General features: G+C 54.5%; 3 protein-coding genes across 8 annotated transcripts; 1 reads left to right on the top strand and 2 right to left on the bottom strand.

Annotated features, from left to right (window-relative positions):
• Nucleotides 1-392: 392 nt before the first annotated feature.
• SMDT1 (single-pass membrane protein with aspartate rich tail 1) lies at nt 393-4113 on the bottom strand. Its single transcript, XM_059187148.1, has 3 exons — nt 3812-4113; nt 2329-2469; nt 393-628 (listed from the first exon to the last, which is right to left on the bottom strand). The coding sequence occupies exons 1-2, from the start codon at nt 3998-4000 to the stop codon at nt 2332-2334; spliced, it is 327 nt and encodes a 108-aa protein (XP_059043131.1). The 5' UTR covers nt 4001-4113; the 3' UTR covers nt 393-628; nt 2329-2331.
• A 412-nt stretch (nt 4114-4525) lies between these two features.
• PHETA2 (PH domain containing endocytic trafficking adaptor 2) lies at nt 4526-9207 on the bottom strand. Of its 4 annotated transcripts, none has more exons than XM_059187143.1 (3): nt 8897-9207; nt 7500-7581; nt 4526-6652 (listed from the first exon to the last, which is right to left on the bottom strand). In XM_059187143.1, exon 3 carries the CDS (start codon nt 6645-6647, stop codon nt 5865-5867), a length of 783 nt encoding a protein of 260 aa, XP_059043126.1. In that variant the 5' UTR covers nt 6648-6652; nt 7500-7581; nt 8897-9207; the 3' UTR covers nt 4526-5864. The 4 variants fall into 4 exon arrangements, with proteins under 4 accessions (XP_059043126.1, XP_059043128.1, XP_059043125.1 ...); XM_059187145.1 differs by lacking the exon at nt 8897-9207 and adding an exon at nt 8710-8784; XM_059187142.1 differs by lacking the exon at nt 8897-9207 and adding an exon at nt 7988-8114.
• Nucleotides 9208-10138: 931 nt separating this feature from the next.
• Nucleotides 10139-19379, top strand: NAGA (alpha-N-acetylgalactosaminidase). 3 transcript variants are annotated; one of them, XM_059187139.1, is made up of 10 exons: nt 10140-10419; nt 11727-11818; nt 12661-12796; nt 13218-13389; nt 13864-14041; nt 14396-14490; nt 15154-15315; nt 16588-16785; nt 17867-18010; nt 18722-19379. In XM_059187139.1, exons 2-10 carry the CDS (start codon nt 11803-11805, stop codon nt 18854-18856), a joined length of 1236 nt encoding a protein of 411 aa, XP_059043122.1. In that variant the 5' UTR covers nt 10140-10419; nt 11727-11802; the 3' UTR covers nt 18857-19379. The 3 variants fall into 3 exon arrangements, with proteins under 3 accessions (XP_059043124.1, XP_059043122.1, XP_059043121.1); XM_059187138.1 differs by lacking the exon at nt 10140-10419 and adding an exon at nt 11171-11303; XM_059187141.1 differs by lacking the exon at nt 11727-11818 and having other exon boundaries at nt 10139-10419.
• The last annotated feature ends 4913 nt before the right edge of the window (nt 19380-24292 follow it).

The raw sequence follows: 24292 nt of genomic DNA, 5'->3' as shown, positions 1-24292 counted from the left end.
CTTTTACTGTCTTTTCATCTAAGGAACCCAAGTGTTGATTCATTTTAATAACGATGTTTCTCAAAGAGTTGTAAACGGTCACAGCTTATGCCTGGCCTGTGACAACTCACCAGTGTTCCTCAGCGCGAAAAAGCTCGAGGCTTTAGTTATCCTGTGCATCTTTACTGAGGGTAAAGTTTCTGTTGGGCTTTTGTACATAATGAAAAATAGGTCCCAGTTGCCTGTAATGACCTTTGTGGATCCAGGGGCGGGGTGAGGGGCCTGGAAATCTTGGGCTGTAAATCAAAGGCCTGTTAACGTCCAGCTGCCAGAGAACGGACTGCGGGGACAGGAAACTACAGCAGGGGTCACTCATGCGGGGACAGTTCAGCCGCCACTCAGTCATACCGAGCTGATGTTTAGCATGTTTATTCATAAGGTGATGGTGCTCAGTGGACAGCACATTTGTGGGAATGTCCCAGGGCCTGGGGATCTGGGCTGCGGTCACAGACGATGCAGGAGGCTTCACTGGAGTTGGGAGGCTGAGGGCTTTCCCTGTGCCCTTTGGGCAGGGCAGGAGGAGAGGCTGTGAGCATCACCATATCATGATTAAGTCAGGGCTGTCTCCTTTCTGTACTTCCTCCATGTCCTGTAAGAAAGCAAAACAGCAGTGAACTGGGCACAAAGCAGCCTTCTGGCCACACACCAAAAAGCATTCCAGAGAGGTTCTACTAAACAAGGCAGGAGCAAGACAGTTGGTTTCTTCACTCGCACATTTAATGAACATTCATCAGAGAGCAGGAACTGGGGACCCATAGGTATAAAAAACAAACTTCTGAGGGCATTTGGCTGGCTCAGTTGGTGGAGCATGTGACTCTTGATCTTGGGATTGTGAGCTCAGGCCCTACACTGGGTGTAGAGCTCACTTAAAAAAAAAAAAAAAAAGTGTTCCTTGCCAGCAAGAAACTTTTAGTCTAGTAGAATTTGGGGGTGTGCCTGTGTGGTTAAGCATGTAATACTGTCACAAGACATACTGGTCAGTCAGAGGGCACAGCAGTCCCTCCCCCCCCCCTTTTTTTTTTTTTTAAGATTTTATTTATTTATTTGGCAGATAGAGATCACACGTAGGCAGAGAGGCAGGCGGAGAGAGGAGGAAGCAGGCTCCCTGCTGAGCGGAGAGCCTAATGCCGAGCTTGATACCTGGACCCTGGGATCATGACCTGAGCGGAAGGCAGAGGCTTTAACCCACTGAGCCACCCCGGCGCCTCACAGCAGTCACTTTCAAATGGAGGAATGAGGGAAGACTTCATCCACGACAATGAAGAATTGGAAGTAAGAATAGTGAGAAATAGGGGCACTTGCGTGGCTCAGTGATTAGGCATCTGTCTTTGGCTCGGGTCATGATCTTCAGGTACTGGGACCCAGCCCTGCATCGGGCTCCCTGCTCAGCAGGGAGTTTGCTCTCCTTCTCCTTCTGCTTGTGCTGTCTGTCCGTCTCTCTCAAATTAATAAAAAAAAAAAATCTTAAAGAGTAGTGCGAAATAGCCTTCCAACTGGAAGGAAGAGTGAGCCTCTGCTTGGGAGCAGGAAAGCATGTGGGTGATTCAAGAAACAGTGAATACTGGGGAGAGGTGAGTGGTTGGGAATATGGGAGACGAGGCTTGAATAACTGCTGTGACCAGGTTACGGCACGCTTGACTGTCAGACTGCGGAGCCAGAACTGTCCTTAGCTACAACGGAAAGGCAGCCAAGCAGCACATATTCAAGCACGGGAGCCAACACCAGAGAGCTGAATGGAACAGGCAGAGTGTGTGGTAACCCTGCTGATCACGGTCAAGACCTGCAGTTTCTAAATTTCAATGCGGAGAATGAAGCTGTTTGGGGTGTGTGTGTAAGGCATTAAATTGTTAAGAAACTTGTGGGTTGAGAGAACAAAGCTATATAAAAGACAAAGACTGGCTGGGATCAACCCAGTTGGAGGAGATCCTAGTTAATTTTCTTTTTTAAAGATTTTACTTATTTGAGAGAGAGAGTGCACAAGCTCCTCCTGAGCGAGGAGCCCAACATAGGGCTCAAACCTGGGACCCTGAGATCATGACCAGAGCCTCAGGCAGATGCTTAAACCGACTGAGCCATCCAGATGCCCTATCCCATTCCAGTGAATTTTTAAATCAGTAAGATCTCCTCATCAACATAGAGCAAAGGCAAAATAAAAACAGCGAAGTCAATTTATTAAAGGTCTGCACTTCTGCTTCAAGGGACCAGAAACTGCTACCGGCGCAAACTGCATCAGAGTTCCGATGCCCCCCCCCCCCTTCCTGTTCCACGTAGGAGAAAAGGAAGTCTTACCTGTTAGTCATCGTCGTCATCATCCTCCGGAACAAAAATGTCGTGCTCCTCAAGTAGGGCAGCAAAGTTCTTGCTAATGAGCGTCCCCACATAGAGAAAGGGGATCACGATGGAGAACACACGGAGAAGGCCAAAGGACATCTGCAGAGGGTCAGAGCGGTGGCTGTGAGCTCCAGAGCCCACTCTGGGACCACAGAAGGCCTGGCCCCTAAGGGACACTCCTGTGAACCCCAGACCCATAATACACAGCTACTTGATTTTGGAAACATGCAGAACAAGAAAAAAGAAAAAGAGAAGGTTATTTTATGGCCATCAATGTGGCTACCAGAAAGAAAAGTACAAGGCATTCATTCTAGACATCTAAAAATGAGTCGTGCATGTACCGTGGAAGGATACTTTGTACAGTTCTTTAACAGATTCCCCAGTTTAATTTCACATTAAATCCCAAAAACAACCATGTTTTGAAAAATAAGCATGTCTTTACCATAAAAGACTAGCTATGTAGACAGACTAGGGGAGTTTCAGTGGAATTTCAAAATATCCTCTCCTACTTTCCTACGAAGTTTCAGGGTTTTTTGCAGCTGTGCCTTTTTATAAAGCAGCTCTTCCCCAATATGGACCCTGCTTCTTGCCACAAAACAGTCCTGAACTCAACCTGTCTGTGCAAGCTAGCACTGGCCATACTAACTGTAGGAGAATTTGTTTTCTAACTCCCACACCGCCCTGGAGTCAAAAAGCAAACGTGTTTGATGTAAGGGTCTGTTTCCATTTTACTTAGAAGAAAAAAAAAAAAAAAAAAGTACTCGGGTCAGACGACAGCATTCAGCGGTGGGGAAAACAGGACCTGGTTGGGGACTGGGGTTGTACCAGCCAGAAACCTGGACTCCAGGACCCAACTCGCTGCTAGCTTTGGAGCCTCAGGGCTTCACTGCTTTGGCCCGACTTCATCCGTGGAAACTGATCGTAGTAACTCCCTGCCCACCTCTCAAGAACAGCAAATGACGTGAATTAAGTAGTAAGTCAAAACTTATAAAAACAGAAGTTCTGTCCCACGTACCCTTTATCTAACAGCCCTTTCACAACTCTTTATTCCATCCCGTCAACTGCGAGGTGGACAAGAACGGAGCGGTTACGTGACTTGTCTACACCGGACACACACAGCCGAGTCTTGTGGCCTGGAGAACTAGGGCACCACGCTTCCTGCTAGCTCACCACGACGAGCTAGTGCAGGGTGCAGTCCTTCTCAGCTCTCGCCCCCCATCCCGGGTCTCGGTGCGCCCAACTCAACACCGGGATCTGACCCATCTCCTCCCACCTGTCAAAATTAGCAGCGCATCATCGCTAAACTCTGTCCTTGATCCGTCTTCCGGTCTAAGGCGGTCGTATGATTGGCCTTTGCGCCTATCAGTCAGCGTCGACCCGCGCACACTCCCCATAATGATTGGCCGCGGCCCCTTCGCCCCGCCTCCAGGCAGACACTCACTTTCACCGGTTTGGGCAAAATGGCGCCGCTGCGAGTAACGATGACTGACCTCGACGGTACCAGGCTCCGACCTGCGCCACCTCCTCCGGCGGAGACATCACCACCACCCTTCCTCAAGCTCGGCCCGCTCCGGAAAGCCCCGGATCGCAAGGATGCCAGTGCCAGCCAGTGAGCCGCTCCGGACGCCATCTCCCAGCTCCGCCCCTCGCCCGGCACCCGGACCCCACCGCCCGGCCGCTGTGACGCGCTCCGGGAGAGCACCGCCCCAACCCGCGCGAGGCCCAGCCTAGTTCCTGTTGCGGTGCGAGAGAGGCGTTTGTCACGCGCCCGACGTGGTGACGTCACGAGGCGGGGTCAATGCCCCGTAGCCGCCTCGTTCCGGGCCTGGCGGGCCGGTTTGTCCCGCGAGCGGTCGTGGTGGAACGTGTTCGCTTCCGCCATTGTTCCCTCGGCCTGGCGCGCTGGGGCTGGGCAGAGCAGGGGACCGCTGGGAAGGGAAGTCACTTTCATCGACCCTCAGACAGTCGTATTTTCCTTTTTAACATTTAAAGAACACGATTCAAACCCGTTAGTTGTACTACCCGGGTGCTTCTGGATTCTGTTTCTTGCCAAGGTGCACGCGACAGAGGCAAGTGGAAAGACCTCGGAAGGGGAAGTGCGAGCTTTCGCACGACCTGGGCAAGTGACTGTTGAAATAAACTCGAGGAACCGAAGTGAGTAATAAAAACTAAGTGTTTTACTCGTATAAAAAACACTGTGACCGTAAGAACGAGAACGAAAGCCTGTAGTGTCCGAGTATAAAACAAGGCGCAGTGGGCCGGGGGCTCCTCCAGCCCCTCTTCCTGGGAACAAGCCCGCAGGAACGGGTTCCGGACCCTGGTGGCCTCCCGGCGGCCTGGTCTTGGGCTGAGCGGAAGCCTCTAGACCTACTCGGACCCTGGGCAGTGTACCCAAGGCTAAGAAGGGGCCGATTGCGTGCAGGCAGAGGGGGCCTGCCTTGACCGCCTCGGGATCGCCCATCCAGCCGCTGCGGCCACACCCTGGGGCTCAGGCGGGTCCTCCCTCAACAATAGAGAAAACGCGTGGCACCGAGCTGCCGAGAGTAGCAAAGACAGGGTCTTGGCAGACACGCACTGGCTGACCAGCGGGACCGTCAATGAGTTCCCAGGCCAGGTGCGGGATCGGGAGTGGCTCTTAGCACAGTTAGGAGGAAAGAGTTTATCCCAGGTGCTTGCTGGGAATCCTGCGTCCAAGCTTCTAGAATGACCCGGACTGAGAACCAAAATAACAGCCTGGCTTCCCCAGGGAGCCCCATGTGCCTCCCCTCCTTTAGCTTCCCACCTGGCAGCTCCCAGAGCCAGCCGCTCAGGGCAGAACACAGGAAGGATTTCTGCCACCAGTCCTTCCTGGGGCCATGACCAGCACCATCTATAGACAGGGCAGCCAGGGAGAGAACCTGAGGACCCGGACACTTTCTGAGCAGAATCAATCCCCTTTTGCTGGCTGAAGGCCCTCTCCCTCCAAAGGGCCCCACCCAAACTGCAGAGGGGAGGGGGTCCTATGCCCCACCTCTCAGGAAGCAACTGGCCCCAGAAACCCCTATGGCAATAAACCTACTTTCTCTGATGCTGTCAGTTCCCCAAGCCAACACTTGAGCCAACTTCTGGTATTTAAATGTACATAAGGCTCCCTGTGTCGGAAGTTATGGTTGTAGAGTCTGGTGTGTAGGTAGCATTCTATGGCCACATAATAGTCCCCATTCCCACCATTTGACTAGTGTCCCCTGCCAGAGGGGCAGTCCAGCAGAGCGGCAGGAGACTTGGTCACGCTCCATGGCTACCAAGCAAGCCCCCTTCCTCTCTGGGCCTCAGGAAATAAAGGTGCTGGAAAGAATGATTCCTCAGTCCCATCCAGGCACGAGGCTGGATCTGGAACCTGGAGAAGGACTAAAAAGCAGGAAGGAAAGAACCCTCTCAAAAAAAAGCAACTTGAAACCGAATAAACACTGAATCCTGACCAGCAGGATAAGGGCAGAAGCCCCAAGGGCTGAGGCTCAGGGCCCATCCTGTTTCTCCCGAGCTGGCTGGCTCCCCCAGACCCTCCGCAGCCACCTCTGCCTCAGCTCCGTGATCTCCTGGCCGTACCAGTTGTGCAGAGTAGAAAAGTAGGAGGTCTCAGGGAACGCGGGGCTCTGCCTCCTGTCCAGGAAGAGGCTGGCCGGGCCCTGCCACTCGGCCAAGCCCTGCCCTGCTAGCTTGCTGCCTCTTTCTTCAACCGAGTCCACGGGGCTGCAGTCCTTGGAGGGGGAGTGACCGTTTTCCAGGCCTGGAGACCGGCGGTCAGGAGCCTGGGGCTTACAGTGGCTGCCAATGGCCTTCCAGGATGAGTGGCGATGCAGAGCCAGGCTGTGGCGGGCCTCGCGCAGCTGGCTCTCCAGCTCGCGCACCACCAGGCGCATGTAGCTAAAGCTGGCCCTGGACAGGGCCTTCACCCAGGCCTCCTGCGCCGCGGGCCCATCGGCTGCCAGCAGGTGTGGGCGCACACCAGGGGCGTCGAAGCAGATGGCGAAGGCGAACTCCTCGGACACGGGAGCCTCGGCCAGCTCCACCGTGCAGCCCTCCAGCACCACCAGGCTCAGCGGGGCCCGGCTCTCCCGACTCTCAAAGGAGAAGAGCAGGTTGCCTTTGAGGACAAACCAGCACCTCCGGCCGGTGCCACTGGGGGTCGGTGCAGTCCCTGGCCCGCCCCAGGTGCGCAGAAAGCCCGTATGGTCGGCGGGGGAGTCGCTCAGCGCGTAGTGGGCCACGCTCCTCTCATTCAGCTTCATGGCTCCCATAAGAACTGTGAGGGGAGATGGGTGGCCACAGGTCAGAGCGGGAGGCAGCCTCTCTGCCCCTGCTGGGAAAAGAACGCTGGCTCTGGAGGACCCCTGGGCCCCTGCCCTGTGGCCTCTACTCACTTGCTGTATACCCTGAGGCTCTCAGGGTCCTCATCTGTGAAATGGGCTTGTGTCCCTGCCTTTTCTCGCAAAGGGTGGTTGTGAGGGGCATGCAAAAAACTGGACAGCAGAGGACTCAGAGGATAATGTGACTGTCCCAGACCAGGAGGTAAGGAGGGGTTTGAAACAGCTTTTTAAACTCCAAAGAAAAAAGCATCAGCTGAGCTGAAATGGACCCTGAACCCGTAGAAATCACTGCTTGAACCATCCCTTAATCCAGGGGTCCCTTAGCTCCAACCCTGAAGCCAAACCTCCAAGGTTTCTGTGACCCTCCTGGGCCCCCGCCAGCCTCTCCTTGGTTAATGGCAGTTATCCTTTAGTTAAGAATCTGTGGCCTTTGGGGCCAGATGAAGGCAGGGTGGGGCAAGCCAGGCCCCATTCCTCCACTGGCAGGGGTGGGGGTTTGGGAGAGGCTTACATGGGGACCGGCTCAGTATACAAGAGTGTGGTACAAACACAGGGTGTGGCTGGGTAGGACCAACCCCAACCCCAACCCAATCCCTCCTGAATGCGGGTGCCCCACGGATCCTAAGGGGCACCCAATCCAACTGTCCTCCTGACCCATGAAAAATGGATGCCCAGAGCAGCGAAGATGAACTGCCCAAGCCTGCATGACCAGTGAGAAGCAGAGCTTGGTCTCCTATTTCCCTCATGCCTTCCAGGGGCGAGTCTCCGCAGGGACTCACTTACCAGCAGAGCTCACAGCAAGAGGGCGGGGGCCTCTCGTCCAGCCTCTCGGTGTAACCCTTTGACTATGTAGTTCCTAGGGCACCTGCAAAACAATTGTCAAAACTCCATCACAGCATCCTAAAGGATGAGAAATCCTACTCAGTCTTAGAGGCCCAGTAAAACCACCGCCGCCTCCAGGAAGCCTCCCCTGACCCCTGATAATCTCCCTGTCTTCCCACCCACCCAGACCAGGCACCTGAGAGCAACTGACCATCACTTGGCAGAGCTCAGTCCCCTACACCCAAAGTCAAGGTCAGAGTTAAGTGTCCTCAGCTTCCTGCTTTGCCCTTTTAGCAGTCCCAGGGTTTATCTGCGCGCCGAAGTCACCTAATCTGCGAGGCCTGCCCTGATCACTGTTTCTAAAGTGCTCCGGAGCACAAGCTGACTCAACCAGTAGCCCCCCACTTCTGCTTTCTTTTCCTTCCCCCCACAATGATCTCCTTGTTTACCGCACTCTCCCCAGCCCCAGAACGTCTAGCGCAGGACTGACTCGTCTGGGCGGGAGTCGGCTTGGCTGCCCGCAGCCTCCCATAAAAAGCCCATCGAGATGAGGACTCCAGAAAGTACTGAAATAACCAGGAAGACAACAGTGGACAAAGCAATCCGTCCGTCCTGGAGCCTGCATTCCAGCGGGGAGACATTGTAAACAAAGATAAATAATAAATGAATGGGAAAATTAAGTAAGAAGTCACGTTAAGGACCAGTCCCGATAAGGCCTGGGGAGAGAAGCAGGCCGGGCCTTCGGGGGCGGGGCCGTGCCCGTGGCGGGTCGCGGGAGGCGGGGGCTCACGGAGGTCCTCCCGGCACGGCACCGGGGCGCAGAAAGGGGACCCCGGGGCCCGCGGGGCAATGCTCCGGCTCCCGCCGCGACCCTGGTGCGGGACGCGGACCGCACAGCCCGCGAGGGGCCGGTACACCCGTGTTTCCTGATTCTGTTAGAGGAGCTGGGCGGGCTGGGGCCTGGGACCCAGCGGCCTGGGGCCACCGGGTTGCCCCGGACCCGCCACCGCCCGAAAACAGCGGTGGCCTCCGCGGGAGCCCCCGGCCGAGCGCGCAGAGCCGCGGCGGCTGCCTCAGTCTCCCGGTCCGCGCAGTGGGGCTGCCCCGCCACGTCTCCGCTGGCCACGCCTTCCCGGGGCCACCGCCTCCAGAGCCCGCCGGGCCAGCTCACCTCCGCGCGGCCAGGCGCGACGCCGCTCGGGAGGGCGGCCCGCGGGGTGGGCTGCGCCCGCGGCTCGGGGCGACCCGGGCTCCGGGCCCCGCGCCTCCGCCAGGACCGGAACGTGGCCGCGGGCGCCGGGAGACCCCTTCCGGGCGGCTCGAATTACCCCCCGCGCCCCTCCCCTCCCGAGGCTCACCCGGCGGTCCGCGAAGCCGCCCCTGATCCACGCGTGGGGGGGAAACTGAGGCCCCAGAGCCCGGGACAGAGCTGGTCAGCGGCGGGCGACCTCGAACCCAGGGCCCCACCGCAGGCCGTCCGCGGGCCTCGGACCCAGCCCACCGCCGGGAGGACTCGGAGCCCTTCTCTCCCCCTCTCCAGGCCCCTCATCCCGCCCGGCCCACTTTTCCCACCGAGCCAAGCCTGGGACGGCTTCGGCCCGGCGCCTCCTCTGGGCGGGCTCCTATCCAGCCCGCGAGGCCCGGGCGAGCTTCCTGGCGACTCCACCCGGCCCCTGAAATTCTCGAATCTGTTTCTGGGGCTTATCCATTTCTGCTTCCGCCACTGCCAGCGGCCTGCCGCCCACCCGCGGCCCCCGGGCTCTGCCTGGGGTCGGTCTCTTGGTGGACTGTAGTGAAGGTCGCAGGAGTGCTCAGCCACACACCAGAGGCTGGAAGCCAGCGAGGTCGGTGTATCTGCCCCTGAACTTGGTGGTTCCGGGCTCGGAGCTCTAGCCTTTGCACTTTCCTGCAGCCTAGAGTGTGTTCTTCTTGTCCCTACCCCTCGGCTCTAACGTCTCAGGGCTCCTTCACATCAATTAGGACTCTGCTCAGATGTCCCCTCCCTGACTAGGCGATGGAAAGTAACCTACCCTCAAGTCTCTTATCACATCCCTGAGTTGTATTTTCACTAGCCACGATAGAAATTCCCCTGTATTCACGCTTTCGTTTCGTGTTATCTGTCTCTTCTACTAAATTTAATTCATTTAATAATAGAAACCATAATAAGTGTGTTAGACGGGAATATGGGGTACAGAAAATATAGGAAGGCCAGGGAGCTTGGGCACTGCTAAAGTAGAGATCGCAATTTCAAATGGGAAGGTCAAGGTAGGCCTCATTGAGCAGGTGGCCTTTGAGATAGACTGGGAGGAAATAAAGGAGCCAGCCATGCCAAAATCTGGAGGAAGAGCGTTCCAGGCAGGGAGAACAGCTAGTGCCAGGGCCCGGAGGCCTGTTGTGTGTTTGAGGAACTTTAAGGAGGACGTTGTGGCCGGGAGTCAGGGAGGAGGGGGGAGCAGTGGGAGAGGGGGTCGGACCGTGTGGGCGGGGCTTTGTAAATCTGGGAGCCTCTAGACTGGGATGAACAGCCATCACAGGGTGGAGCAAAGCATGATCTGTTATATTTTATTTTCTATTTATTTTTTTAGAGAGAGAGAGAGCACTCAAGCAAGCAGAGGGAGAAGGAGAGAGAGAACTCAAGCAGGCTCGGCAGGAGGCCAACCCTGGGCTCTATCTCACAGCTCTCAGATCATGACCTGAGCGGAAGTCAGGAGTGGCAGGCTTCATCCTACTGAGCCGCCCGGGTGTCCCAGCGGAGCTCCAGTTCTGTAGGAGTACTCTGGCCGCTGTGGAGAGTGAGTGCAGGGGGAAGCCGCCGGCTGGCGAGGATGCTGCAACTAATGATCCAGGCAAGACGCGACGGTTGCCGGGAGAGTAATGAGAGGTGGGTTGGGAAGGCAGAGGGCATCCGGTTTTGCCAAAAGACTGGATATGGGGAGTGAGGGAGAGGGGTGGCAAAGAGGACTCAAAGGTTTTGGCTTGAGCATATGGAAGGAGGGTTGCCATTACCTGTTCCGTTTGGGGAGTTTGGTGTGGGGCCGGTTGTGTTTGAGATGCCCAGTGACCATCCAAGTGAAGGTGCCGAGAATAAAGTGTTTGGCGCCTACCTAGGAGTCGCTCATCAAATATTTGATGAATGAAAGAGAAGAAATATGCAGAATGCGTGCCTGGGTCGGGACAACCGGTGGCTGGCCCGGAGGGTCAGGCAGGTGGGGAGAACCTCCTGGCTTTGCAAAAAACAGTGCCCTACACCTGACTTGCTTTCCTCCACCCATCTTTCTCGTAATGCCTTTTCATCTTCGACTACGGTTTTTGAGTGGCTTACTTTGGGTCGTGCTTCATGGCATCTCCTCATTTCCTTTTAATAACGCAGATATTCACGCCATACTATTGATTAAACGTGTACACTGTGCGGGGCACTATGCTTGCCTTCAGGGACCCCACAGAGGTGAAACGACTACCCTCTCCGGGAGCCGTGGTAGCCAGCTCAGCCAGTCCTTAAACTCGCTAGGCCGGCGGGCGTCCGCCGGGGGTGAGCTCAGAGCCGGAGCTCGAGGGGGGCGGGGCTTGGGGAGGCTCGGGGGAGGGCTTATTGGGCTCACAGCGGGCGGGACGCGACGTTGCTAGGGCGATTCTGATAGGTTCCGCCGGGGAAGGCGTGCCGCCGCCAGGCTCCGCCCCCTCTGGAACGCAGCAGGCAAATCGGGTTACAGCGGCAGTCGGCTGCCCCAGAGGCAGAAGCGGGTGGCGTTCGGGGGCGTCCGCGGGGTGAGTTCCGTGAACGGGGCACTCTGGGGGAGGGTCCCCGCTCTGGGGCTGCTGGGCTGCGGTCCTTGGGGACGGGGGGGCAACCCAGACCCGGTGGGAGTCCGAAGCCTGGTCCCAACCCGACGCCTCGGTTCTTCCCGGGCGTCCCAGAGGGGATCGCTGTCTTTTTGTGGCCCCGGCCCGGCGGAGGGCCGCCCGTGGGCGCTCGGGGTTCCCAGCACTACGGGGGGGGGGGGCTATCGTCTAAGACGCCTTGGTTAGTATTTCTGAGGCATCCCCAACCTCGGGGAAGTGATGGCGGGGGCCGGAGGTGGTGGGCAATGAGGGCGACTTCGGGACCGAGTGGGGGATCCACTCCCAAGGCTGAGGGCGGCAGAGCTAGCGAGGCAGTAGTGACCCCAGTGCTTTTCTAACGTTTCTTAGCTTCCGAAGTCCAGCATAGAAAGCTGCTAAAAGCAGAGCAGATCTGGTCAGGTTCCGAGACGCTGAGTCCAGAGCAATGTTGCTGAAGACAGGTACCTAGCTCGTGGGGATGGTCTGGGGGAGGGTAGGTGACCCGTTGGGGGTAGGGGCTACCTGGAGGAAGTTCCAGCCCTCTGGTTTCAGGGCCTCCTTCCCTGATGTGGGTATGTGGGGAGACATGTTCCTCTTGTTCTTGGAACTGGACCGGAAAGGAGATGCTTCCCACCTAGGCATCAGTCAGTCACCCTCCAAAGAAGCCTCTTCCTTTCCCGTCCCCTCTCCCTCAAAGTGCAGAAGTCCCGTTTTATGTGTTATCAGCATGGCAGGGAACAGCCCTGTAAAGTCAGTTACAGTAACTTCATCTTACAGATAAGGAAACAGGCCCTAGGGGGCAAGGGTTCACCCCGGGGGGGGGCGGGGGCTGGCTAGGTGCAGGTCCAACTTGGTTGACCCCTTAAGCCCTTATGAGGCCTCTTGAGCGGGGGGTTCTGTGGGGGAGAGCCACGACCTATGGATGGGGGTCAGGAGACCTGGAGTCTGACTACAGGGTTCTGTCAAGTTCTGTGTAAACGGGGGAGCTGGTCAGGGTATAGAAAGGATACAACCTCAGATGTGAGCTTTTACGAATTCCAGCAACAACAGCTGTGGCAACAGCAAGTGGGACTCAGGCCCAGAACACACCGCCCTGCCCCAGGCACCGTGAGCCCCCTCACTGTGACCGCTGGAGCCAGCAGCTGCAGGAAGAGCTAGTTCTACCCTATTGATTCCCCTAAGGGGAAGGCCAGCGGCCTGTGCAGAGCTGAACAGTCAGGCCGGACAGGGTATGAATGGAGCGGCGTGAGGCCTGGGGCAGCTATGGGAGCCGCTGACAGTCGTCTTTCTGACCCCCCTGCAGTGGTCTTGCTGGCCCTGGTGGCCCATGTGCTGGTGCTAGAGAATGGGCTCCTGCGGAAGCCACCCATGGGCTGGCTGGCCTGGGAACGCTTTCGCTGCAACACCAACTGCGAGGAGGACCCGAAGAACTGCATCAGGTGAGGAAGGCCCACCACCGCACCAGCCTCGCCCAAGACCCAGCAGAGTGGGGGGGCCGAGCGCGGAGGGTCGGCTAGAAAGGAGGGCAGGGCCAGAGAGCCCCATCCCAGAGAGAACGCAGCCAGAGGGGACTTCTGGGACATCCGACAGCCTGTGCCCTGCTTGGGGCCTATGTAGGGACTGTCAGCCCTGATGGGTCAGGGACATCGTGGTGGACCCAGCCCCTGAGGTCACTGAAAGGAGATAATTGTGAAGGCTGGCTCAGTTGCGCAAGCCCGGGGGCCAGGCCCCTCCTTTCATTCCACCCTGATTATGGTTCTCACAGCCCGGGTTCACACTCAGAGGATCTGGGAAGTCTCAAAAGCTCTGAAGAAGGGGGCGGGGGGTGACCGAGCTGCCCTCCACCCTGCCTCTCACCAGTGAGCGGCTCTTCATGGAGATGGCCGACCACCTGGCACAGGATGGATGGCGGGACCTAGGCTACATATACCTCAACATCGACGACTGCTGGATCGGTGGGCGGGACGCTAAAGGCAACCTGGTGCCCGACCCCAAGCGCTTCCCCAACGGCATTGCCTTCCTGGCGGACTATGTGAGCCCCAACCCCGGCCATGCCCTAGAGCTGGGGGTCCAGACTGCTCGCGGCCCCACCGCCACCACTTCACTTAGGGTTCAGTTCTGCAGCCCCTGCTTGAAAAATCTCAGTCTGGTGGGGGAGGCAGATAAATGAACAGCTCGCTTGGGCCCACTGTGGTGGGAAAGGCATCTTATCCAGCCTGGGATTTCAGAAAGATTCCCCCGAGGAGGCGGTTCCTGAGCTGATACAAGTGAAGTGGCATTCCGGGCAGAGGGGCGGCAGAAGCCAGGCCTAGAAGCCAGAAACTGCCCATGGGGGGCGTGTGTTGGAGGGAGGAGGAGGACTGTGGTTGGCAGGGGCCAGGCCAGCACACGGAGACCCTTTCCTTTGGGCAGTGGGGAGCCATTGATAGTTTTATAATGAAGCCTGGTCAGATGTGCCTGTGAGGTGGCTCCCCGCCTGAGCCCACGGTGTCCTCAACCCTGACAGGCTCACTCCCTGGGCCTGAAGCTGGGCATCTACGAGGACATGGGCAACTTCACCTGTATGGGCTACCCAGGCACCACGCTAGACAAGGTGGTTCAGGACGCTCAAACCTTTGCCGCGTGGAAGGTGGACATGCTGAAGTTGGATGGCTGCTTTTCGACCCCCAAGGAACGGGCCCAGGGTGGGTCCTAGAGCTGGCGGGGGGCCGGGGGGGGGGCTGGACAGGGGGCTGGGGAGGGGTGGCCATGAAAAGCTCCCAGGTGCCCACCTGGCTGAGCTTGAGCTCGTGTGTCCCTGTGGCCCCTAGGGGGTAGCATTTCCCAATTCCCTGTGCCCAGAGGCTGGGGGGATTCCTGCCTCCCAGGCTTCCTACCCATGGCTTGGCAGCATGCCCCACCAAGGAAGTGAGACTCAAAAGAGGAAGTCCCTCTCTTTTGAGTCTCTTTCCTCACATTTGGTGGGAGGTTTGGGCTGAGGCCTCAGATTTTCTCCTGAGCCTCCTCAGTCCTAAAGTGTGGGGGTTGGGCTTCCCCAGGGTACCCCAAGATGGCAGCTGCCCTGAATGCCACAGGCCGCCCCATTGCCTTCTCCTGCAGTTGGCCAGCCTATGAAGGGGGCCTTCCCCCAAAGGTAAGCCTTTCTGTGCACCGGCCTGGCAGTGTGCTCCACACCCAAGCCTCCTCACCCCTGTGCAGTCAGGGCTGCGCTCATCACAGCTGCCCATGTGCTGATTTGTGGGTCTAGGAGAGGATTGTAAGTGCCCCAAGGGGGGCCTCAGCCAGCCCTGGGTCTAGAGAAGAGGAGACACTTGTGAGGTGGATGAAGGGATGGGCATCCAAGGCATAGGAACCGCACGTCATGGGCAGACACACGTCACCCAGCACGTGGGCAGAATCCTGGCGGTACTGAGTGGCCCAGGAGGTCCAGAAGGCTGGTCAGGCCAGGCGGGTGCAGCTGAACCTCCCCAGGGGCCCTTCAGCACCTAGGACCCTGGAAAGGGTGGGATCCGACCGGCTTACAGGAGGGAGAGCGCCGGCAGGTGGTGGGACTCACTGAGAGAATACAGGGGTGGGGGCGCTGTGGGTACACCGGCCTGGGCCCCTACCTGGGCTGGGCCCAGATGGCATGTGAGGACAGGGGAGGCCTTCCTCATCTGGCTCAGGGCCTGTTCTCTGCCCCCATCCCCATCCCCCACCCTCCACGTCTCCTGCTGAGGCTCCTCAGCCCACGTGCGGGCCTCCAGGCAGCAGGGCCTGCCTCTGGTGCCGGACTCCGCTTTCCCCCAACATCCAGGTGAACTACACTCTGCTGGCAGAAATCTGCAACCTCTGGCGCAACTATGACGACATCCAGGACTCCTGGAGTAGCGTGCTCTCCATCCTGGACTGGTTTGTGGACAACCAGGACATCCTGCAGCCGGTGGCAGGCCCTGGGCACTGGAACGACCCGGACATGGTACCGGCATGGAGGGGGCATGGTCACGACAGACCCACTCCCCACTGCCCTGTGCTGTCTTCCTAGATGCTCACCGCCAGGTTCTAGATCAGGGTCTCTAAAACACGTCCTTGCGCCAGCTGCGGTGGACTCACGATGGGAGCTTGTTTTCCTCTCTTCCCAGGGCCCCACCCCCACCTTGTGGATCAGAATGTTCGAAGAGGGCCTAGCAATGCCCATTGTTAACCATCTTCCCGGGCGGTTCTGATGTTTCTTGAAACCTGAGAACTCGGTCTGTAGTGCAGCTTGTGGGACTGTATTCCGCTAGGGGGTGAGGGTCACGAGGAGTCCACGCGCTCTGGCCACTCCCTCCCTAGACTGCCCTGCCCTGTGCCCTGGTACGGCCCGCAGAGCGTCGACAGGCAGAGGTGGCCCCTCGTGCCTACCTCAGAGCCCCATGACCGAAATTGTCTTGCAGTTTATCTTACGACTTTATAGCTGTCTCTTCATTTAGCCAACAAGCATTTACTACCAGTGATGATTATAATAATTACATTATTGTATATACTATTATTACGGAGGCCAGATAGACACCTGGAGAAACAGATTGGCCTGCTTTGGAGTTCTGGTTCCCGCTCTGCCACTCGGCCTTGGGAAAGGGACTTCATTTTTCCTGTGCTTCAGTTTTGTCAGTGGGAGAATGAGAAGAGCAGCTACCTCACAGAGGGCTGCTCCGAGTATTGAAACGGATGATTCTTTAAAAAGCTCGGCACAGTTTGGCGCACACCCCGTGGTGGTTCAGTTGGGATCACTAAGTACCCCAGCATGTTGCTTGCGTTAGCCATTACTGTTTGTGTCCAGTCTGTGGACTGGTTGCCCTGGGGTCAGGAAGGCCCCCTTGGTCCTGTCGCCTGTGGCTAGGGCAGGTGGATGGCTAGGAGTGGGAGCAGGGATTCTGTCCAGGTCTGGTTACCTATGGCTGCCACTCCGACTGGATTTCTTGACTTTGGTGTTCCAGTGTCTAAACGCATTCGGCAACAGGATCCCACTGGATCATCTGAACAACCTGTGGTGTGGCCAGGACATACGCTCACCCTGTATTCTTGGTGAAATAAAAAGTTGAGGCTCACAGGGAGAGTGCTCGGCTCAGCCCAAGGCCGCGCGGCTGAGAAGTTGTGTGCACAGGCTGTCCTCCCCACCTCCTCTTGCCCTGGCCACGCGTTTAGGGTTGGGCCCTGTGCCCACTTCCCTGGAGAGGACAGAGCTGACCGCTCCTCTCTTCTCTGACCCCAGCTGCTCATAGGGAACTTTGGCCTCAGCTTTGAGCAAGCCCGGGCCCAGATGGCACTATGGACGGTGCTGGCAGCGCCCCTCTTCATGTCCACGGACCTGCGTACCATCTCAGCCCAGAACATGGACATTCTGCAGAATCCACTCATGATCAAAATCAACCAGGATCCATTGGGCATCCAAGGGCGCAGGATTCGCAAGGTACTGGGGTGGGGGGGGGAGGGAAGGGGAGGCCAAGGGACTGGGCTCCCCTGAGAACAAGGCTGCAAGCCGGAGGTCACGGAGGGCTGGGCCTCTGAAATCTGCTCAGCCCTCCTTCCTGGTTGCAGTAGGTCAAGGATTCTACCGGGAGCTGCTCCAGCTGTCCGCCCCTTCCCACCGGTGCCCCTTTGCCTGAGTGAGAGCAAAGCCAGAGCTCATGGGATTTGGGGAAGGGACACATCACCCCACAAGTGCACACAGGACAGTGGGGTCCCTCGACTTGGCAGTATAAGACTTATGCACACATCAGTGATGCCTGGCAGAGAACTAGGGCTTCCCTCCAGAGCTTAGGAATTGTTTGAGCCAAGGAATGAACCACTACTAGTACGAAACTAGCACTGGCTGTTTACTGAGAACCTACTGTGCACTGGGCGTTCTGGTACCTTTTCTCAGAAGGTTAATACTCCTCCCCATCTTACAAATGAGGAAACTGAGACTTGAGGAGTCTGAGAAACACAAGGCCACAGAATTGGTAGATGATACAGTAGGACTTAACTCCCAACAGTCGACCCTCAGAGCTTGTGCTGTTTGCACAGATCTTCCCCCTCTCTAGTTAAAAGAAATCCATACAACTTCTAGAAGTCACGGACGGAGTCGATGATGCCTCAAGGAGGTAACTTCATTCCTACTGGAGGGGCTTATGGTGGAACCAGGCCCAGGGACCTTCTGGAAGATGGGGCTTCACCCTCCTGGCTACTCAGGCCAGAGTTCACCGTCCTTCCTGGACAGTGGCCTCCACTCCAGCGCCAGCAGCTGCCCATATCTATCCCACCCCTGACCCTGCCTCTCCGAGACAGGACCTCATACAGCACTTGTCTCTGTGTTCTAGCATGGGGCCTGGCACACAATTGAGTCAGGCAAGAGTAAGTTGGGGTGCTAGAGGGCCCAGATATCCCCCCAAACTTCTTCGTGATATGAAAGTGTGGGCTAGGGAGACCCAGAGCTCAAAGGAAGGCTGGGGAGGGGGTTTCAGGGCCTGCCTGAGCAGGGAGGCCAGCTGGTAGCCACCTTGTGTGCCTAGGAGAAATCCCGCATTGAAGTGTTCATGCGGCCCCTGGCCAACGGGGCCAGCGCCTTAGTCTTCTTCAGCCGCCGGACAGATATGCCGTATCACTACCACTCCTCCCTTGCCCAGCTCAACTTCAACAGCTCCCACACGTATGAGGTGAGTACCCTGCTACCCACAGGGCTGCAGATTTCCCTGGGAGGGCGTTGCTGGGGTGCTGCTGCCTCGTACAGGGCCTCCCCTAGGCCTTGGACCCTGGGGCCTCTGGCAGGAGCCTGAGGGGCAGCTGCAGGTGTGCAGGGCTGTGGCTGTACCCTTCTCCGCACTGGTGTTTTCAGGCTCTGCAAACAGAGCTGCGCTGTATAATTAAGGCCTGTGCCCTGAAGCTGCACACATCCCCTTATTGGTCTGTCCTTGCCAGCACGTTCCTCCGGTTGTCCGTGGGCTGGGGCTTTCACCACTGCCTGTGTTTGGGCAACTGCTGACTTTGCCAATGGAGAAGTGATGGGAGGTGCCGTGCTCCCCTTTCTCTGGGGCACCCCGGAAGCCCGCCACAGGCCGAAGTCCAGGCTTTCCTGCCCTCGGAGGGGGGCTCTGTGCAGCTGTTCTTTTTTTTTTTTTTTTTTTTTTTTTTTAAGATTTTATTTATTTATTCGACAGAGAGAAATCACAAGTAGGCAGAGAGGCAGGCAGAGAGAGAGAGAGGAGGAAGCAGGCTCCCTGCTGAGCAGAGAGCCCGATGCGGGACTCGATCCCAGGACCCCGAGATCATGACCTGAGCCGAAGGCAGCGGCTTAACCACTGAGCCACCCAGGCGCCCCTGTGCAGCTGTTCTTATAGTGGTTTTGCTGATGTCTCCTCCCACTGCAGGCCCAGAACGTCTACACGGGTGATGTCATCAGTGGCCTCCACTCTAAAACCAACTTCACAGTGATCATCAACCCCTCAGGGGTGGTGATGTGGTACCTGTATCCCGTCAGGAAGCTGGGGACGCCCCAGCACTGAGGAGCTGAGACATGGGACAGGCTGTGGCGGCGCCGCTGAGCCCAGACTATGGAGCCTCCACATGCCGAGGCCGGCAGGCGGGGTTCTCGGACATCCAGGCGCGCTCGGGGACTTGGTCCCATCAGACCCAAAGTGCAATCTCAGGGCCAGGTTCCATGCCCTGCCCAAGTGTGAACCTTCTTGGAAACTTGTTTTGGGGCGATTTCCCATGGCCTTCCTGGCTTCCATCTTGCCTGCGCGGCCCCACAGATGTTACTGAGCAACTCAGCCAGCCTCCTGAGCCCCCACAAGCAGGGGGACTGATAACCCTCTGACCTTTTTGTTCACTCTGAAATCAGGAATTTTTTTTGAAATTTGTAAATTTGGAATTTTTCTTATGATTAGGAGTGGAGATCTGACCTCTTGTCAGGAACTGCCATGAATCGTGTGACTGGTTTTCCCGCATGGATAAGGCCTTACAGGCTAACACCACCAAGGTAGCCTTGGTTCCGTCAGGTTACCAATAAAGCTGTTCTTTAACTGAGTAGTTGCAGTATGGACCTGGGGCCACGGGCACCTTCAGTGAGGGACTCTGGGAGGGGCAGTACACTGGCTGCTGCTTTCAGATCTCACCCCACATGGAAGGTGTGTGGCGTCTTCTGGCTCCTCATTTTCCAAAGTGACCTGTAAACTGTACTTCCTAGACCTGCCAGACTTGCCTCTCCCCGGGGAGCCACCCTGCTCTGCCCAACGGAGCAGGAAGGACTGTGAAGCAGAGCAGCAGGTGCCCAGGCCTTTTGTCTTGTGCACCCCTCCCCCACCCCATTCAGACTCACTCCTCAGCCCTCCTGCTAATAGAAGACCCGGATCCGCTAAGGATTTTGCATTGTCTCCAGCCCCCGCCTGCTCATGTCCCCCTTTCTGCAGGGCTTCGTTCAGGGGCACTCCGGAGCGGACTGCCCGTGAGGGGGTCAGCCAGCCTTCTCCCACAGGGCCACGACAGCTGCTCCTCTGCCTGGTAGTGCCCCAGCCCTCCCTTGGTTTCTCTTTTCCTAACCTGGCTTCCGAGGAGGTTCAGATCCCACCGCTGTGTCCAAAGATGAGTCGAGGGGCTCTTTGTGTCTTAGAATATACTTCCTGCTCCTCCTCCTCCTCAGGAAAGTCAAAGAATGGCAGGTTCTTGACTGCCTCCCTTTGGTTCCTATTTCCCAAACCCTATTCATTTAGCCAAGGCCACAAGGCACCTGTGGTCCCTGAGGGCTCTTGTCCCCATCTGGAAAGCTGGCAGCAGAGCAGGCTAGGTAGGTTTTCCTTGGGCTCTGAAGGTGGGAGCGCCCAGTGCTTCAGGCCTTGCACTCTTTTGCCCTGTGGGAACTCTTCTGGGTAGATCTCCCATGCTCCCTCCCTCAGGGTTTGAGTTCCTTTATAGGAATATGGTATAAAGAACTGCATGTTTTACTGTGTCATTAGGATCACTGGGGCTTCACTGATTGAGTCTGGGGTCATCAGAGAGAGCTCCCTTTTCCCAGCTGATGTCTTAAGGCGGTGGGTCACTTAGAGTGTCAGAAGCCTACCTCCTCCTCCCTTGGAGGCCTGTCACCCCATGCAGAGCTCCAGCTTTGGATCCTGATTATAGCCCGAGTCAAGCCTAGAGGGAATGGCCTCAGGTGGGGTGCATTCTTTGGCCAGTCCTAGAAAGAAGTCTTTCCTACTGCCCTGGGGGAAAGGTGGGGGAAATAGCAGGGGATGGTGGTTGAGACTACAGACTTGGGAGCCAGGGTTAGGGAGCAGCCCAGACTTGACCAGTCAGTTCATTTGCCCTCCAGACTGAGACATGGTTACATGTCCTCACTTGTGGTAGAACTTGTCCTTTTATCCTGGGGGTGCCAGATTGATTCTCTCTCTCTAGCCTTCATGCTCTCGATATCACCCCTGCCTATCTCCCAGGGGTGGTTTTACTCCCTTCTACCCAAGGCCAATTAGGAGCTCGATTATTTTTTCCCAGTTCAAGGCATCCTTGCTTGGACCCAACGGTACACCTCATCTTTTAAGAAAGATTATAAAAGTTTTCAGACACAAAACTAAAATGGTGAACTCTGTACCCATTACCCAGTTCCAGCAACCATCAACATGTGCTAAGATTTTATAGCTGTCTTCCCACACGTACATTTTTGTGAGCTGGAGTATTTGAAAGTAAGTCAAAGAAAACTGTAAATGCCACTGTGTAGCTCTAGCAGGTCTTTAAAAACATATGTGACCTTAATATAATTTTCCTGGCCAACAAAATAAAGTTTTTAATAATCTAATAACCATTTTGTGTTCAGTTTTTGCCAACTGTATCCAAAATCTCTCTAGTTTGTTTGAATCAAAATGCAAGCAAGGAGTCAACAAAAGTGGCCAGTAATAACCACCAAATGTTTGTTCCCTCCATAAAAGCAATGATAAACTTGCCACATATTATCAGAATCAACTTGCACAGAACTCTGGAAGTGAATCAAAAGCCTGCAGCAACCCAGAGTGCCCGCAGTTTAGACAGAGTAAAACATTGCTACGAACAGCAAGCTTGGTAATGCTTTAGATTACTCTATTTTAAATCTGTTCACAGAGCTAAAAGAAACCATGTATAAAGAGTTAAAGAAAAATAAGAATGATGTCTCACTAAATAGATAATTGGTAAAGAGACTGAAATTACAGAAAGGAACCAAATACAAATTGAAAAGTACATAACTGAGATAAAAAAAATTTAACTTGACATGCCCAGGCAGAAGAAATCGGCAAGCTCAAAGTTAGGTCCATTGAACTTAACCTGTCTACAGAATAGCAGAATGAAGAAAAATGAACAAAGGCTCAGAGACCCACAGGACACTTGCAGCACACAGACATACGCAGAAGAGAGAGAAAGGGCAGAAAGAATATTTGAAAAAATCATATCTACAAGTTTCCCCTATTTGATGACAAAAATTAAGCTACACATCCAAGAAATTCATGAGCTCCAAGTAGGATAAACTCAAAGGGATTCAGCCCTCGACAGAACCCAATCAAACTCTCAAAAGACAAATGGAGAATTCTGAAAGCAGCAAGACAGAAGCATATCAGCACAGACTAGGGAAGATACTTGAGATGAATGAAAATGAACATACAATGTACCCCAAACACAAAAACATAACATACCAAAACTTACGGAGTAAAACTAGGGATCAGAGGGAAATCTGTAGGTATAATTTACTTATATGAAAAAAGACAACACATAAAATGGGAGAAAATACTTGCAATTTACATGTCATATAAGGGACTTCTGTCAAAATACATAGAGAACTCTTACAACTCAACAATCAAAAAAACCAATTTAAAAATGGGTACAGGATCTGAATAGACATTTTTCCAAGAAAGATAAGCAAATGGCCAGAGCTCCACATCACTCACCATTAGGGAAATGCAAATAAAACCCAGAAGATACCACTTCACACCTAAAAGGATAGCTAGAATAAAAAAGTCAAATTGTTGATAAAGACATGGGGAAATTAGAACCCCCATATGCAAAAAAAAAAAAAAAAGAACCCCCATATGCTACTGGTAGAAATGTAAAACTGATACAGCTCTTGGGGAAAAGGATCTAGCAATTTCTCAAATGATTAAATATAGGGTTATTATATGACCTAGAAATTCCACATCTAAGTATCCAAAAGAAATAAAAACATATGTCCACATGAAACCCTGCACACAGATGTTTAAAGCAGCATAATTCATAGCAGCTAATAGGTGGAAACCACCCAAATGTCCACCAGCTCCTGAGTGAATAAATAAAATATGGTTAACCATACTATGTAATATTAGCCACAGAATGGAGTCAAGTACTGACATGAGCCACGACACAGATGAACCTTGAAAACTGTACGCTAAGGGAAAGAAGCTGGTCACAAAAGACCACATATTATATGATTCCATTCCTTTTAAAGTCCAGGATTGGGTAATGTGCAGAAACAGAGAGTAGATTAGTGGTTGCTAAGAAAGAAAGAATCTTAAAAGCTGCAAGAGAAGGGGCTCCTGGGTGACTCAGGTGGGGAGGATGGTGGGATAAGGGGTAACAACTAAAGGGTACAAGGCTTCTTTCTGGGGTGATGAAAAGGTTCTTGACTACAGGAATGGTTGCACGTATCTGTGAATATACTACAACCCATTGAACTGCACACATTAAATGAATGAACTGTGGTTATGTGATTTATATCTCAGTAAAGCCATTAAAAAAAAACTCACACCAGGGCGCCTGGCTGGCTCAGTTGATAAAGTGTGCGACTCTTGATCTCGGGATTGTAAGTTTGAGCCCCATGTTGGCTGGAGAGATTATTTTAAAATAAAAATGTTAAAACAACAAAATTCACACCCATACCCACTGTAGTATTAAGCACAATAGTCAAGACATGTAACCCAAAAGTCCACTGATGGATGAAAGGACAAAGGAATAAAATATACACACACATATTATTCAGCCTTAAAAAAGAAGGACATTCTGTTTACAACACGCTACAACATGGATGGACCTTGAGGATATACTGAGTGAAATAAGTGTGCCACAAAAAGACAGATACTGTGTGATTCCCCTACGTTAGGTATTTAAAGTAGTCAATCTTGTAGAAACAAAGTAGAATGGTAGTTTCCAGGGGTTTGGAAGAGGAGGGAATGGGGTGTTGCTCAATGGGTGTGGCGTTTCAGTTTTGCATGAAAAAGTTCCTAGAGATCCACGGCACAACGATGTGAGTACAGTTAACACTACTGAAATGGACACTTAAAAATGGTTAAGATAGGCTTTATAATATGTTTTTTTGCCATATTTTTAAAAAAAGAGATATATCCCTGAGACTCAGCCAGAAGATGCCCAGCATTTAGGTGTTGGTGGCTGTGGAGAGGCCCAGATCAGTAGGGTCCAATATGGGTAAAAGTAGCACACGGGCTTGTGAAGAACATTCTCGGTCTGGATCGCAAACAGGACAGCGGCATTCCCCAGGAATGCAACAACACACAAACACACACACACACACAAGGGAAGTCCAATCCAGACGGGCTTATCTTCCAGCCTTAGGATGCCCAAGAGGAGGAATGAAGAAGCATGGGACTGGGGGTCGTTAGGAACGGGCGTCCTCCTGCCGCTGCTGGGCATGATGGGTTATGGGGGTCAGTCAGATGTCAGCTTCCCATTAATGAGTCTTTCTCTACTTCCTTCTTTTTTCAGACTCTTGGCAAAATGCAAAATAACATTGTAATATTCCTTTTTTCCCATTTGATGTTATCCAAACTTTTCTGCCATCCTTACCGGAATATCAGACAGCTCCAGGACAGAGCCAGCCTCACTCTTCCCCATGTCATTTCCATCCACAAAAGGGTGAACAAGGAGGGGAGAAGAATTTAATCTATCAGGCAGATATTCAGGGGGTAAAGGGTAAGAATTTAAAAGGTGGGGTA

Source organism: Mustela lutreola, chromosome 8 (assembly GCF_030435805.1).
Source record: "Mustela lutreola isolate mMusLut2 chromosome 8, mMusLut2.pri, whole genome shotgun sequence".
NCBI lineage: Eukaryota > Metazoa > Chordata > Mammalia > Carnivora > Mustelidae > Mustela > Mustela lutreola.
This window is presented reverse-complemented; position numbering and strand designations above follow the sequence as displayed.